General features: G+C 52.9%; 1 protein-coding gene across 4 annotated transcripts in view; it reads right to left on the bottom strand.

The window, feature by feature from the left end:
- Positions 1-428: 428 nt before the first annotated feature.
- Positions 429-14,711, bottom strand: part of CIITA (class II major histocompatibility complex transactivator) — a 45,947-nt gene continuing 31,664 nt past the window's right edge. For 3 of the 4 annotated variants that reach the window (XM_074322573.1, XM_019714063.2, XM_019714062.2), the window contains exons 10-20: positions 14,234-14,302; positions 11,761-13,408; positions 10,700-10,858; positions 9,916-9,987; positions 7,143-7,223; positions 6,482-6,574; positions 5,162-5,248; positions 2,717-2,800; positions 2,465-2,548; positions 1,651-1,748; positions 429-1,110 (exon numbers count right to left, since the gene is read on the bottom strand). In XM_074322573.1, the coding sequence (XP_074178674.1) occupies positions 1,673-1,748; positions 2,465-2,548; positions 2,717-2,800; positions 5,162-5,248; positions 6,482-6,574; positions 7,143-7,223; positions 9,916-9,987; positions 10,700-10,858; positions 11,761-13,408; positions 14,234-14,302 (2,453 nt within the window). In that variant the 3' untranslated portion in view covers positions 429-1,110; positions 1,651-1,672. Of the gene's footprint in view, positions 1,111-1,650; positions 1,749-2,464; positions 2,549-2,716; positions 2,801-5,161; positions 5,249-6,481; positions 6,575-7,142; positions 7,224-9,915; positions 9,988-10,699; positions 10,899-11,760; positions 13,409-14,233; positions 14,303-14,711 lie in introns of those variants that run through there. The other variant, XM_074322574.1, reaches the window with a different exon arrangement.

Raw genomic sequence — 14,711 nt, forward strand, 5'->3', positions numbered from 1 at the left:
CGTGATGCTGTGCATTCTAAGCCTGGGTTATAAAAAGGACACAGCTTCTCTGTTCTCTCTCTCTCTCTCCCCCCCCCAACCCTCTTCCTTTTTGGGTGACCACCCTACAACCCAGCCATCATGCTATGAGGAAGCCCTAACTAGGCCACACGGCGAGGTCCCCCTCTGACATTTCCTTAGAGGAACCGAGGTCCCCAGCAACCGGCCAGCACTGAGTGAGTGGGCCTTTAGATGATTCCCGCTGACACTGAGGGGGGCAGAGACAAGCTGTCCCTGCCAAGCACTGCCCAAAGGACAGGTGTGTTAGCAGAATAAAGGTGTGTGTTGTTTTAAACCTCTAGGGTGGTTTGTGATGCATTAGTTCACCGCCAACAGTGGGCACCCCAAAATGGTTATCACGGTACGAACTCAAACACTGGACCTGCCTGTGGGATTAAATGAGACTTTTATAATGTAGTGAAGACACAGGAAACGAGGGCAAACAGGCAGATGTGGTTTCTGTCCATCTCCCTCCCCTCCTCCATTAGAGTACCGTCTGCCGTCATCCTGCTACGGCCCAGTGCTTCTGGCCAGGCCTAGCTTTGACCTCGGAGAACAAAATTAGTGTAAAACAGTGAGTCCCACAGACAGAGCAGCTGCTACAGAGTCCCAGCCTGTCCCAGCCAGGGAATTAGCAGGTGGGGGTCGCCTTCCGGTATCCTTAGAGTACCTAGCATGTCCTGTTAGGACAGCGGCTGGAGAAGGGCTTTCTCCTCAGGCTGGCAGGAACCTGGACAGGCGGAGATGTGGCCACCTCTGTCCCTCATTTGGGCTTGGCCACAGCTGTCGCGTGTCCTGCATTAAATATGTCAGCGCTCCGGGTGGACTGCAGCTGCCACCAGGCGCCCGCTCGTCTGCCAGGGCCGCTACACCTCAGCGCTGTCATCAACCTGGGCCCGAAGAAGCCTGGAGCCGGCCTGGGTCTGTCCGCAGAGCAGGCCATGGGTCCTCGGTGCAGCCGGCAGGGCTGGGTGCCAGGACGCTGAGGCTCACAGGATATGACCCAAAAAGAGCCATGTCCACAAATAGCCAGTTCAAGGTCCAGCATGGTTGGTGTCCTCTGAGAATGTGCTGTGGGAGGTCCAGAGAGGGGGTAGGTCAGGAAGCTTCAGGAGGGGCAGCTGGACACAGGGAGAGAGTGTTGTCGAGACAGGGGATAGGGACGGTGGGAAGAGGGCATGGGTCAGAGGGTCTGGAGGACGACCTCACAGGCTGGAAGAGGAAGGGGTTCGGGGGATGGTTGTCTGCACAGTGAGAAGCAGGAAACTCAGAGCAAGTTCCGTGAGGACAGCCTGAGATCTGGGGCAGCCAACGGGCTGAAACAGCAGCGTGACTGGTTTGGAAGTCCCTGAAGAAACACCTTCCCAGTGAGAAGGGCTGTGGGTCGTGGACGGCCCACCCACCCTGCCCTTTCCCTGGTCTCCCAGCCTGACACAGGGAGGGTCCTCAGGGTCCAAGACACAAAGCCTTCAGGACACCTCCACCGAGCCACCTCAGAGACCAGGGAGGCCCCAGATGGTGCACGTTCTAGGGGTACTTTGGATTCCATCTTCCTGGGACACTGAGCCCTGGGGCCCCTGTGATTGTCCCCTCCAAACCCACCCCAGGTACCTTGTCCCAGGCGCAGCCGGGATCATCGCAGGCTGATCCGAGAGTCCAGCTGCTGCAGATGCTCCTGGACGCCAAACGGAATGGTGGGCGTCCACATCCTGCAATGGGGGCGTGGGACACAGGCCAGGTTATAGATGCAATTGTGGCCTGCAGCCCCCAACACAGCGGCCCCCAAATCTCGTCCCATCCAGCTTAGAACCTTGGGGACTTTCCAACTGGCAGGACCAGACCAATGTGGGGGCATAGGGACAGCAGAGGCTAGGAACCCGAGACCCCTTCCTTTAGACCTGGTTCTGCTGCTGACTTGCACTGTGACCTCAGAAGGGTTGGTTAACCTCTCTGTGTCTTATTTTCATGTGTAAAATGAGTCTGTAAGATCCACCCTGTCCCTCTTAGAAGATGTGAGTAATCATGTAATAAATGAAAGTGCTTTGAAAGAGTATAAAGTACCGGATATCAGACATCATGGTAACAGTAAGTTTGAGTCATATGAAACTGCCAATTTTGTAGGTCAAAAATGGTTTATATATGCAATTTCATATCGTTCAACCTAACATATTGACTATGTTCACGTACCAGACACTGTTCTAAGTGCTTTATATATCTTGACTAATTTAAACTTTACATATCTTGACTAATTTAAACCTCACAAAACTGCTTGGGGGGTGGGTGACAGTATTATTATCACTCCCATTTTACAGACTGAGAAACTGAGGCCAGAAACTGCTTGCCCAAGGTTGCACATTGGTGAGGGACAGAATAGGATTTGAGCTGAGGGCTCAAGGAGCCACCCACTGGGGCCACTGAGACTTACGCCAGCGTCTTCACATGAGGGCACTTTCTCAGGCTGGCTGTGAGCTGCTGGGCCCCGGCGGCCGTGAACTTGTTGTACTGGACACTAGGGAGAAAAATCCATCTTGGGGCCTGGCCCTCAGGACCATCCAGCCCCAGACCAAGGCCACCTCATGCTCTCGACAACCAGACCTCAGCCCAGCCCTTCTCATGATGCCAGAGGGAACCCTAAGCCCCTGGCTGCTGCCACCACTGCGGAGGTTCCCATACTCACTCCAGGAACCGCAGGGACACCATGTCTGGAAGCACATGTGCCAGGCTCTCGGCTCCCGCGTCACAGATGCAGTTATTGTACAAGCTGCCAGAAACAGAAGTCAGGGCAGGGGCTGGGGTGCAGAATCCAGGGCATCCACACCCAGCTGGGATTACTGTCCCAGTTTACAGATGGGCAAACTGAGGCCGCTTCTCTGTGGTCACACAGTGAATCCAGGGAAGCAGTGGGACTGAGAGGACGTAGCTTCCTGGCTGAGCCTTCCTGAGTTCAAATCCCACTTCTGCCGCTTGCTGCCTGTGTGACCTTCGGCGACTCACATAACTCCTCTGTGACTCAGTGTGCTCCTCCATAAAATGGGCATGATAGAGTAATTGTGAGAAGTAGTATGAGCTACTGCTGGTAAAACAAATAGAATGAGCCTGGCATGTGGAATGAACTACATGTCAGCTCTGGCTATTACTACCTCACAGGGGGATGTATGAGGGTTAAGTGAGATGCTGTAAAAGGTGTGACCACCCACTGCAGAGGTTCCCATACTCACTCCAGGATCCGCAGGGACACCACTGGGGTAAAGAGAACAGAAAAGCCCAATACCTGCCCAGCTTGGGTTTCTGTGGTAAAATCACAGCCACCATTTGCAGTGTTGAAAATAGCTCGACGGGTGTCGCTGAGGCTGACTTAAGCTGCACACTTATTCCTGAGCCTCCTTTTAACAAGCCAGGTCCTGCTGTGGTTCTAATTTTAAGGCCATGGCTCTTCCATGACAGCCTCAGGGCGACACTGCAGGGCTGTCTGTAAAAGCAGCAGGTCTACACTGTAACAAAGTGGATTCAGGCTATACTCCAGCTATTCTCCGATGTCACGAGTTGGCTGGTACCAGGGTGGGCACCTGGCAGGGGCTTTGCAATCTCTTCCTGGGGTGGTCTTAGGACCAAGGAGGCCCTTCCTCCCCCCACAGGCAGAGGGTCCTTCCCATATTTCATTGATGCCAAGATGCACGTGTTCATATGTGAATAGCATTGAGATCAGAGTCTGTGTAATAATCCATGCAGTGTCATTGTATAATGAGAGCGTTTTATCCTCTTAGTGATGTCTCACAATGGATTCTATGAAATGTGAGGTTTCTTAAAGTATAAATCAGATCGGGTGTCACCTCCATACACCCCATCCACTTCTCCATTCACGGTAGAAAAACTGCAAACCCTCTCCTGGTCTACGAGGGCCTGCCTGCATGATCTGGCCTCCGCTTACCTCTCCCACGTCATCTCTCACCCTCTGTCCCTCATTCACTTTAGCCAGCCATAGTGGCCTTTCTGGCCCTCAAAGACCCAATGTCTTTCCCACCTCAGGGCCTTTGCATCTGCTCTTTGGTCTTCCTGGAATGCTGTTCTCTCAGAGCTTCCCACAGAACGGGAAGGGCCACTTCCACAGAGGTGTCCTGACCTCCGTGGTGAGTTCAGTCCTCCCTACTGTACCTCATGGGCCCTTGTTAGTCTCCTTCCCAGCATGACTCACTTTTTAAAATATTTTATTTATGCATATGCCTACTTGATTGTTATGCAAAAAACTTGAAAGCAAGAAGCACTTCTGTTGTTTTCCTAGTTATAGCTCTAGCTCCTAGCACAGGTTCTGTCCCATGGTGATGTTACAGAACGTCAGATGCGCTGCACAACTCTAGCAGGTGACAGTCATGTAGACCACGACTTGCACAGTACACAACCTGTACAGCTGCATGCGGTGGCCCTGAACGAAAAGATAAAAAATGGATACATTGCCAACTACATGAACCAGATGCCATATCCCCTAGGAATCTGATTCTGGCTGTCCTTGGCAGGTGAAGAGGGCTGGGGAAGGAGAGGGAAGTTCCTCCCAGCCTGGTGAAAGAAGAGAGTTGGCAATGCTGAGCTGAATAACTGGGGCTCCGGTCCAAGTTCTCAGTTCCCTCATTAGCCCCTGGCACGACCATGGGCCAGGCTGAAAAGAGGTGCTATCCTGAGGCATACCAGAAGGTGGCAGTGTAAGCACTTCCCAGTGTGTGAGTTGCGAGAGCCAGACTAGGCTGCCTGAGGGTGGTCAGCCTTCTAGAAATCACCACCGCTGGACTCCAGATAAAGCTCAGTCCCGACATACCAGGGGGGGAAGAGGAGCAATATTGATTGTGTATCAGGCCCAACACTGTACCAAGTGCTTTCCATAGGCCACTGGGATGGTACCCATTTTCCAGATGAAGAAAGAGAGGCATTGCCCAACTCCAGGGGGTTGTGTTCATGAAGGACTTTAGGTCGATGCCCCCCCTCCCAAGCTGTGTAACACTGATGCAAGAGAACAATTTGTGGTGATTGCTTCCCGGGTCCCAGTGTGTGACTTTGCAGCTGGCACAAAGGGGGTTCTGTGCCTCCCCCTGCTCGCTGGCTCAGCGCCTGACCCACCACGGGACCTACTCACCTCAGCCTAAGAAGGGTTGCAGCCAAGGAGGGCAGGGCCTCGGCGAGCTTGCAGGCGCCCACGTCCGTGATGCTGTTCTGGGACAGGCTGCAGGGACACAGCGAGGGGAAGGGCTTAGGGCCAGACCTGTGCACACTCCTTTCCCCATCAGCAGCCATCGGCCACTCCCCCCACCACCCCTGGGGCAGAGCTGAGAAACTCTCACTTCCTCATGAGGTGGGCCAGAGCAGCTCACACGTGACAGTGGACCTCGAGGAGAGCTGTGAGTAATGAACTGAGAATGGCACAATGGGCAGACTTATGCTCACTCAATAAATAACAGCATACTATTAGGTCCTGTAGCTGAGTGGGATGGTGGGGTGAGCATGGAGATGAGAGAGAGAGAGAGATCTCCCCACCACACCTGTTTTATGATTTTATAGCATCCCCTTTGAACCACTTTTCAGCACTGTAATTAAATAAGTGTTCATGTTATTTGTGTTACAGCTGTGGGCTCCACACCCCAGGGGTTGGATGTGTTTCGTTCAGTACTGTATACCCTGTGCCTAGAGTAGAGCCAAGCACATGTAGGTGATCAACAGAAATTTAAGTGGGGGGAGGGATGAAGGGGGGAGGTGAGGGAGGGAAGGAAAGAGGAAGAGAAGGAGGGGAGGGAGGGAAGAAGGAAGGAGTAAGGGAGGGAAATCTAGCTTACAGTGTTACCCAGAACACCACAACAATCAAGGAAATCCCTAAGCGAATTCTGCTGAATTCTGTGGCCATTCTGATCACGGTTAAGAAGTGGAGTTTGGATAAACTTTGATGATACTTTCTAGGCTCAGTAGAAAAATCTTATTGATCTTCCTGCATCATATCCATCTCCTATCAGCTTTTTTCTTTTTAAATAAACATGTACTATTTTGATATTTTACTGATAAGTCCTAATCTACGTCTCTGTTTCATCTCCTGGTGTAAGTTTCTGTCACTAAACATTGTTTACTTTCATCACTATATACTTTATAATTGTGGATTTGTTTGTTTGCTTGTTTATGGTGTCTCTTCACTAGAAGACTCCTGAGGTCAGGGGCTGTGTTTGTTTTGTGTAAAGCTGGGTGTCTGGGCCTAGAACGGTGCCTGCACACAGTAGGTGCTCCTTAAATATTCGTTGATTAAATTAATGATTGGATGCATAAGTGATTAACTAAAGAAATGAGTGAGTGGACGGATGAATGGATGATTACATGAATGAGTGACTGAATGGATAAGTGAATGACAGAACACAAAAGCCAGCTGGCCTTGGGTGGTCAAATATAGCAGGAAGGGCAGGCCCAGCTCACTCACTTCAGTGTCTCCAGCGCTTTCAGCTGAGGGAAGGTGGCTGAGAGCTGCACGACACCCTCGTCCCCAATCTTGTTCTCGCTCAGTGAATCCAGGCTGCAGGGGAAATTAGACGGGGGGCCATCAGCCAGCACCCTGACCCTTCCTCTCCCTCCAACCTAGCAGTGGCCTCCTTCCATCCACCCACCTGGGGACACACCATAGCAGACGTCTGCTCCCAAGCTTTCGAGAGCAAGTTTGCATCCCCCAGGGGTACCAAGTGGCCAGCCAGGGGACAAGGTTCTAGCTCCCAAAAGACCTGAATCCCTATGTTGCTTCCTGGGAGCCCCATGAGTTTTGGCAACTTTCTTAAGCTCTTGGGACCTCAGTTGTACCATGGGCTCATGCGCCCTGACCCACGGGGCTGCTGGGAGCAGCACACAAGGGGAAAAGAGCCTCAAAGGTCACAAAAGGATTCACCCTTTCTTAATTATTGAGGACTCCCATCTGTTGTCCCTTGCCTGTGGTGGGGTCATCTGATCCCTCCCACCAGATATGCTGAGGAAGCAGCAGGACCCAGAGAGGGGAGAGGGGAGAAAGGCCTTTCTCTTTGCTTGCGCCTCTGGGGCGGTTTGCAGATGTCAGAACCTGAGGCCGAGGGGAGGGTTCCAGGGTCTGTACTTACTCCAGATGCTGAAGGGAGGAAAAGGCCTCGAGGATCCTCACCAGTTTAGGGAAAGCCTGGCGGCCCAAGACAGGGCCCAGCCTAGGAGGCAAAGAGCAGAGGTAAGACCCTGAAACAGTCATGGCCCCTCGATTCTGCCCAGCTGGGGTGGAGACAGGGCGAGAAGTGAGGCCTATCTGAGACCACCTCCCCTTCCCTGCTCCCCAGTACCTTACCTCCCCTCACCCCTACCAGGTGGGACCCCCAATCCCTTCTTCTTTGGGCAGATTTCACAAAGTCCTTTTAAATGACCAGCTGGGGGCAGCCCAGCTTTCATGTCTGAGTGGGGAAGCCAGTTCTCACTCCTGCCAACACCTACATGCACTCTTCTCCTGCTCTGGCCTGGGAAAGTGGTTCCCAAATGCTGGCCTGAGGCTACTACCAGTCCAGAGAAAGATGGCGTACTTATTTGACATTCCATTTTAATAACAAATAGAACCATTTCTTGAGCACTCATTATGTGCCAGGTACAAAAGTGTGTCCTTCACTCAGATTAGATCTCATTTAATCCTCACAATGACTCTGAGCTAAGGGCCCCTCTTGTCCCTATTTTACAGATAGGGAAACAGAGGCACAGAGAGGTTAACTAACTCATACAAGGTCACACAGCCTGGATTGACATTTTGACCAGACTTCAAGGGAATGAGAAAATTAAAGACAATGGCAGGCTGTTTTGTTTTTTAAATATGCTTAAACGTACTCAATGTAAAGAAAGGACTGTCTTTTATTGTGAAATTATGTCCTGGGGAATTTTTTACATTAAAATGTTTGTTCTTTGATAAAATAATGGTGGTGTCAGCAGTATTCTTTTGCTTGATTGAATGAACTTACTCGATAAAAATTAAAAGATGGAAAATGCACACAGTCACTCAAATTCACTCTGAAATGTTATCAGTCTTTGAAATCCCAGTCTGGGAACCACTAACCTCAGTGAAAAGTTACAAGATAAGAGTCCAAAATCTGATTTCAATCTGGGCTCTGCTACTACCCTATCTTGGAGCCTTTTGAGCAAATCCCTTCATCTCTGAGTCTCAGTCTCCTCAAGTCTGGCCCTCAGCGTATGAAGTTGTTGGAAAGATTAAGGAATCCATTCATCAAATATTGATTGTTTGCCTACTGTGTGCCAGGCCCATACAGAGCATGTCATGGAGACAGCCGTGTTTAAAACGGACAAAAATCTTTGCCTTCGAGGAGCTAACATTCCAGTGGGCAAGACAGCTCATCAAAGAAACTGGTAACCTATGTGGTGTTGGGAGACAATGTGTGATACGGAGAAAAGTGCAATGGCAAATGGGGTGGAATTTAACTTTTAAAAACGGGAGTCAGAAAAGGCCTCCCTTGGTGGAACCCAGAAGGAAGTGAGGACGTGGGCTGTGCAGGTATCTGGGGAAGAGCGTCCTGGGCAGAAGGCACAGCCATTGCAAAGGCCCAGAGGCTGGACCACGCTTAGTCAGACTGCAAACCAGCAAGGAGACGCATGTGGCTGGAGTGCAGTGTGCAATGGACAGAGTACAGGAGATTAAGGTGACAGGGTGAATGAGGGCCGAATGAGACAAGGCCTGTCTGTCAACAGAGCCCCTCAGGATCTGCAGCGGCTGAGCAGTCTGACCCACAGGCAGATGGGTGCCTGGGACAGTGGCTGCCAGTCAGACACCCCAAATAGTCCTTCTGTCTGTCCTTCCTTCCTTCCTTCCTTCCTCAGAACTTGCTGGAGGGGTTCTGGCCTCCAGATGTCTTATCTCCTGGTTCTGGGCTGTTCCACCTCACAGCCGCTGTTACCCAGAGCACAGTTCCGATCGTGAACCAGGGGCTTTTTAAGCTGAAAATAATTAAAGTCAGAGGGGCCCTCGATGCTTCTTTTCATCCATTTCCTCTTTTCAGCAACATTTTTATCTCTGCACAAATTTGGCAACCTGTGTCTGTTCAAAACAAGAAACACTTTTTTCTGGTGCGCAGGCGGGGCTGTGATCAGAAGGCGCAGACAGCTTGTGGGTGGCCAGCTGGGGACCTTGGGCAAGTTACTGAACCTCACTGGGTCTCAATTTCCTCCCCGGTAAGATGAGGAGACAATGCCAATCTCCCAGAATAGCTCTGGAAATTAATGAGATTATATATAAAATGCACTGAGTGCACTGTAGGTGTTTAATAATTCTTTCCTAATCGTGAGATGATTTTAGATTCCCTGACAAGCACCAAACACGCATTTAGGTGTTTCCTTTGTTGGAGCAAGAGCCGGGCTGACCTGACTTTTGTGACTCTGGATAAACAGTTTACACACTCCAGGCGTCAGTGTCTGCATCTGTTCAATGGGGAGATGAGAACAATAATTCCACCCCTCGTGGCCTCCCCCCACCCCTATTCCTACTCCTCTGCGGAGCTTTAATGCTTCAATAGCCTCCTCCAGGAAGTTCCCTAATCCCCAAGTCTGCACGGTCCCAGCAGGTGGTAACTGTCTGCTGACACAGGACTGACACAGGACTGGGGACAATGGCCTTGTCATCTGAGGAGGTCTGCTGAATGAATGACTGAATTCCAATGATCATGTTCACCAGAAAATGGGCCAGAGAGCTTTACTGGCCCAGACTGGACATGCCCTAGTGGCTGGAAACTGGGGCAAGAGAGTTAGAATTATTCTGGGGACCCATCTGCATGCATTCTGGTGGCACAAGCCCAGCTAATGCTGGAGAGGAAACTTCGTGAGGACCCGACACAATCCACCCTTTTGCTTACTTACGCAAACTCTAGCTTCTTTAGGTCCCGGACAGCGGGGAGTTCCCTAGCTGTGTCTTCTGAGGAACTTGTTGTCCTAGAGAGAATGGGCAATGTTAGGTGGGAGCAAGCTCTCTGCCTGTCGCTGAGCCCCTCCCTATGTGTCCCAGGATGCCTGCTCCAGTGCCCCATATTCCCCAGAGAGACTGCCTTCCTATGGCTATGGTAACCCCCACCCCCAACCCCGTTAAAAAGAAAAACTTCGGGACAGGACGTTATCGAGGCATTACTGTGTGTGTCACAGAAGAGCCTCAGAGTGGGCACGTACCAAACCCCAGCCCACACGGCACATAGTAGGTACTCAAACAATGTACAGTAAAGGCACGAGTGAAAGACAGTTGTTCCATGGTTAAGTTTCCTCACCCTCTGGAACTTAGAACTCTGCCACCTATAAAATGGGGACAATATTGGCTCTGGCTGCCTTGAAAGGTGGCCATAGGTGTCACCTCTGTTACCAGATGCAGAAGGCAGCTCATTAACTCTTTGCAAGGGAGAGGATGACCCTGGCATCAGCCGAGAAAGAATTAGATACGTGATGGCAAGTTTGGAATGGGACCGAGTGATAAGTCCTGGGGGTTCTGCCTGGGTGGTGACTGCAGTGAGATTCGGGGCGGCAACTGCCAGGGGGAGAGCACGGGATTTCCCACAGGAGAGGAGGCACTGGAAGTGCTAGTGGCAAAGTAGATCCTAGGTCCTATACGGCTCCACCCTGCATGGCCTGGCCCACCTCCCATGCCGCACCCCCTTACCTCTGGATCTGTACGAGGTTGCCCAGGTCTTCCACATCCTTCATGGACTTGGCTTTGAAAGGCTCAATGGTGAACTTGTCTTCCACCGCCTGGAGTAGCGTGGCCTCCCCATGCTGCCGTAGGGACTCCCACAGCTCCACTGTGTCACTCAAGGCGGCCCTGTGGAGGGAGGGCCTCAGACCCAGGCACAGCGACCGGGCTAGACCATAATGGAGGGGCGGCTCCGTGAAGGGACGTCCTACCTGTTCAGATACTCTCCTTCCTCAGCTGAATCCCTAGCTCCTCCAGAAAGCCTTCCATGGACACTCCAGCCCTTACTGAGTCCTCCTTTTTCTCAACCCCCACCACCCCCACCAGTGGTTTTATTTCCCTTGTTGCGTTGGCTACTGGGAAGCTCAGTGCTAAATTCTCGGTTGAACCACTAGCATGGTGTAGTACCTTACAGTTTGGGTAAGGTTGGTTAGGGGGAAGGTGGGAGAGATTCTCTGGAGATTAGGCTGAAGTGACCAAACAGATCATAGAAGGATTTAAAGGAGCCAACTTAAGGAATTTAGACTTCATCCTAAGGGTGGTGGCATGTCTTGGAAGGGTTGTTAAGTAGGGGTGGAATATAAGATTCCAGTTCTGGGAAGGTTGCTCTGATGATGAAATGTAAAGTGGAGGGGAAGAGGAAAGAGTGGAGGCAGAGAGGTAGAGGGAAGGCTGTGGCTTTTACCTACACATGACAAAATGATGGCTTCATCAGGGATGGAGAGAAGAAAATGAATCTAAACGCAGACAGTATTAGATTCTAGAAATGGCCCAGTGCCTGGCATATGGCGGCCCTTCAAATAGTGATGGAAAGAATGATGCTGCCCCTCGCTGGCCTGTGTGACCTTGGACAAGCTGCTGTCCCTCTCTGAGCCTCTGCTTCCTCATCTTAAAAAAAGAGGGAATCACTTCTGCCCCAACCTGGCTGCTATACATAATAAATGAGAACCCACGGAGTGATCTCAGCATGGCACCAACACCAAAGCAGGTGCCCAGTGCACGAAGCCTCTTTCCCTAGCTGCTGCCCCCACCTGAAATGGGTGACACAGCTGAGTCCCACGAGGCTCCCCAGTCCAGAGGGGTCAATGCCAGTGTTACGGAGGTCCAGGGAGAAGTCGCGGCCCGCCGCCTGCAGGGTGCTGCCCAGCACATGGGTGTCCGGAGGCGTGAGACGGGTGCCCAGGAAGGAGAGACGGGCGGGGAGCCCCTGCACTACATGCTGCCAAAGGCCAGCATCCAACGCCTCGTGGGCACAATGCAGCAGCTCCAGCAGCCGCCCTGCCTGCAGTGTGCCCGGCTGCAGCCGCTTCAGGTACCTGGTGAGCACCTTCTGCTTTCTGTCCACCAAGGTGAGCGCCGCTGGCTTTGCCAGGGCTCCCAGGCAGCGGGCGCGAGGCTGGAAGACCAGTCCGGCCAGAAAGCGTGGCACGCCCTCCAGCCAGTTGTCATAGGGCCTCTTCTTCCTCGGGGTCAGTGCCAAATATTGTGGCAACTCTTTGTCCTTAATCTCACTGCTCAGAGCCAGCCACACGGCTCCCAGGAAACACTGCAGGAGGAAGCTGGGGAAGGCCAGCTCCATCTCTGGGGCCTCAGGCACAGGCTGCAGCAAGCCTCTGGCCACAGCCCAGGCCCTCACCTTCTCCGACGGAAACTGGTCCTCCTGCAAGGTGCTGTGGTGCCTGCGACCCAGCTCCCAGGCCAGCCTGGCCAGTGCCTGCAGGGCCCCTGGGGGGCTGTCCCGGGCTGCTGGGCCTAGCAGGCCAACGTAGAGTCCCGTGAGCGTGGAGGGCAGCTCGGCCTCCTCTCCCAGCTCCAGGAGGGCCTTCGACAGCTGGCACATGGCCCGGCACACCGTGGGGTTGTGGCTGTGACTGAGGAGAAGTGGCTGGTCCTGGAGGAGCGCCAGGGCTCTCTCTTGGTGGTGAGTGGCCCCCGACCGCTCAAAGTAGCACAGCACATAGGTCTTGGCCTGCTCAGCTGAGAAGCCGGGCATCTGGAACAGGGCATCAGCCTTGCTCAGGCTCTGGGCCAGGCGGCCCCGGGTCCGGGCCGTGAGCAGCAGAGTGCAGCCTCGCAGCAGTTTGCGCTGGAGGAGGCCGGCCAGCAGCCCCCGGAGGGAGCGGGGCTCGGCCGCCGAGGGTCCGCATGCACTGTGCAGGGGGCCATCCTGGGCTTCCAGCTCCTCGAAGGCGTCCAGGATGAGCAGGACGCGGTCGGGCCTCCTCAAGATATGACCAAAGACCTCATTGTCCACCGGCAGTGGCTGCAGGCCCAGGGAGAAGAGGTCGTGCAGGCGGTAGGTGTCCCCCGGCCGGTCCAAACAGTGGCAGGACAGGTGGAAGACGAAGTCGTACTGCGGCAGCTGGCCACAGGCCCAGGCCTGGCTCACCGCCCGGGCCCAGCGGCTTTTCCCCTGTCCTGCCTTGCCCAGCACGGCAATCACCTGCGTTTCACGTGGTTGCCGGCGGTCACCAGCAGCCAGCAGCACCTCGGCCAGCCCCCCGCGGGCTGGCTGCCGCTCTGCCCAGTCCAGGTTGGCCAGCTCCCTCTCCTGGCTCTTGCTGCTGCTCCTCTCCAGCCGTGCCCTCACCAGGTCCACCTCCACCAGGATGCCTTCTGGGCCTGCGGGCTCGGCCTGGTACTTGTCCCGTAGGGAGCGGCAGAATTGCTCCACACTGTCTAAAAACCCAAGGGGTGCATGTGTTGGGGGTGGGGGGAAGGAGGCTAGTGGCCGGACTGGCCACCATGAGGGCAGCTGAGAGGTCACCCTGGCTACCATCTCTTGCTTCCTATCTGTTCACCACACAATCTTCACCGACTGCCTTATTAGCTGCCTCATTCAGTGACCCAGATGCTCGTTCATGGATTCATTAATTCCCACACCCATTCATTCACTCATCTTCTCACACACTAACCTCCTTCTTCTTTTGCTCATTCACAATAGGGAGGCCCTCGGTGGCGTGTTAAGAGTTAAATCTGTGGAGTCCATGTCTGTGGTTCAAAGCCTAGTCCCACCACAGATTAGTGTAATCTTGAGCATGTTATATACCCCACGATGCCTCAGTCTCCTCATCTGTAAACTGGGGCTAATACAAGGGTTGTTTGAGACGTTAGTGATTTAATATAACTAATGTGCTTAGAAGAGCACTTGGGACAGAGTAAGCACTTAGTAACTTGGCCATTCTCTTATTCACTCCTTCATTCCCACCTTCTCTCATTCCCATACTCACCATCACCTTCCTCCTTCATCCCTCACTCAATCACACATTCTTCCCTCAACCTCCTAAACGAGGTGTTGTGGGGTTACTGAGGGGTAGGTCCTCAATAAACATTACTTAAGTGTAAGCGAGTGGCAGAATGAATGCTGAGACGATGGCGGACTCAAATGATAAGTGAATGAATGAATGAATGAGCATGCCAACAAATGTGTTGAGTGAATGAGTGAAGTCAGATTTGGGCTCTGGCCTCCAGCACTCTGGGCAGAGGGACCCTGCCACCACTCACCAGGCCATTTTGGAAGCTTGCTGGAGACCTCGGGAGCTGCTGGGCATTGGGTGGGGGGCATCTCATCCTCTGGAGATGAAGAAGGTGGGGTCAGAGTGAAGGTGAGGCGCACCCAGGGTCTTCCCTCCCTCTGGGGCGTTCAGTCCTCTGAATATCCAGCGGGAAGAGCCCACTTGGCCTGGGTGTCCCCAAGGTGGAGGTCACAAGGTATGACCCGAAGCTGTATCCTGCTCAAAGATGTCTTTCTTTGGCCAGCTGTACTTTTACAATTTTTTACCAATGTTTTAAAAATCACAGTATCTATGTAAAAAAATCAAGATTTGTAGATTCAGCTGACAGTTCAGAAGATCTGGCCACACTGGGCTACTTCTCCTGCTGGATGACAAGCTGGTGAAGGCTGGTGGCCGCATTTAGGTGGACATGGAGCCTCCAGTTGTCCCCCTTTCCCACCCTACCTGCCCTGTTTTACATAAACACA

Source organism: Rhinolophus sinicus, linkage group LG18, assembly GCF_036562045.2.
Source record: "Rhinolophus sinicus isolate RSC01 linkage group LG18, ASM3656204v1, whole genome shotgun sequence".
Classification (NCBI taxonomy): domain Eukaryota; kingdom Metazoa; phylum Chordata; class Mammalia; order Chiroptera; family Rhinolophidae; genus Rhinolophus; species Rhinolophus sinicus.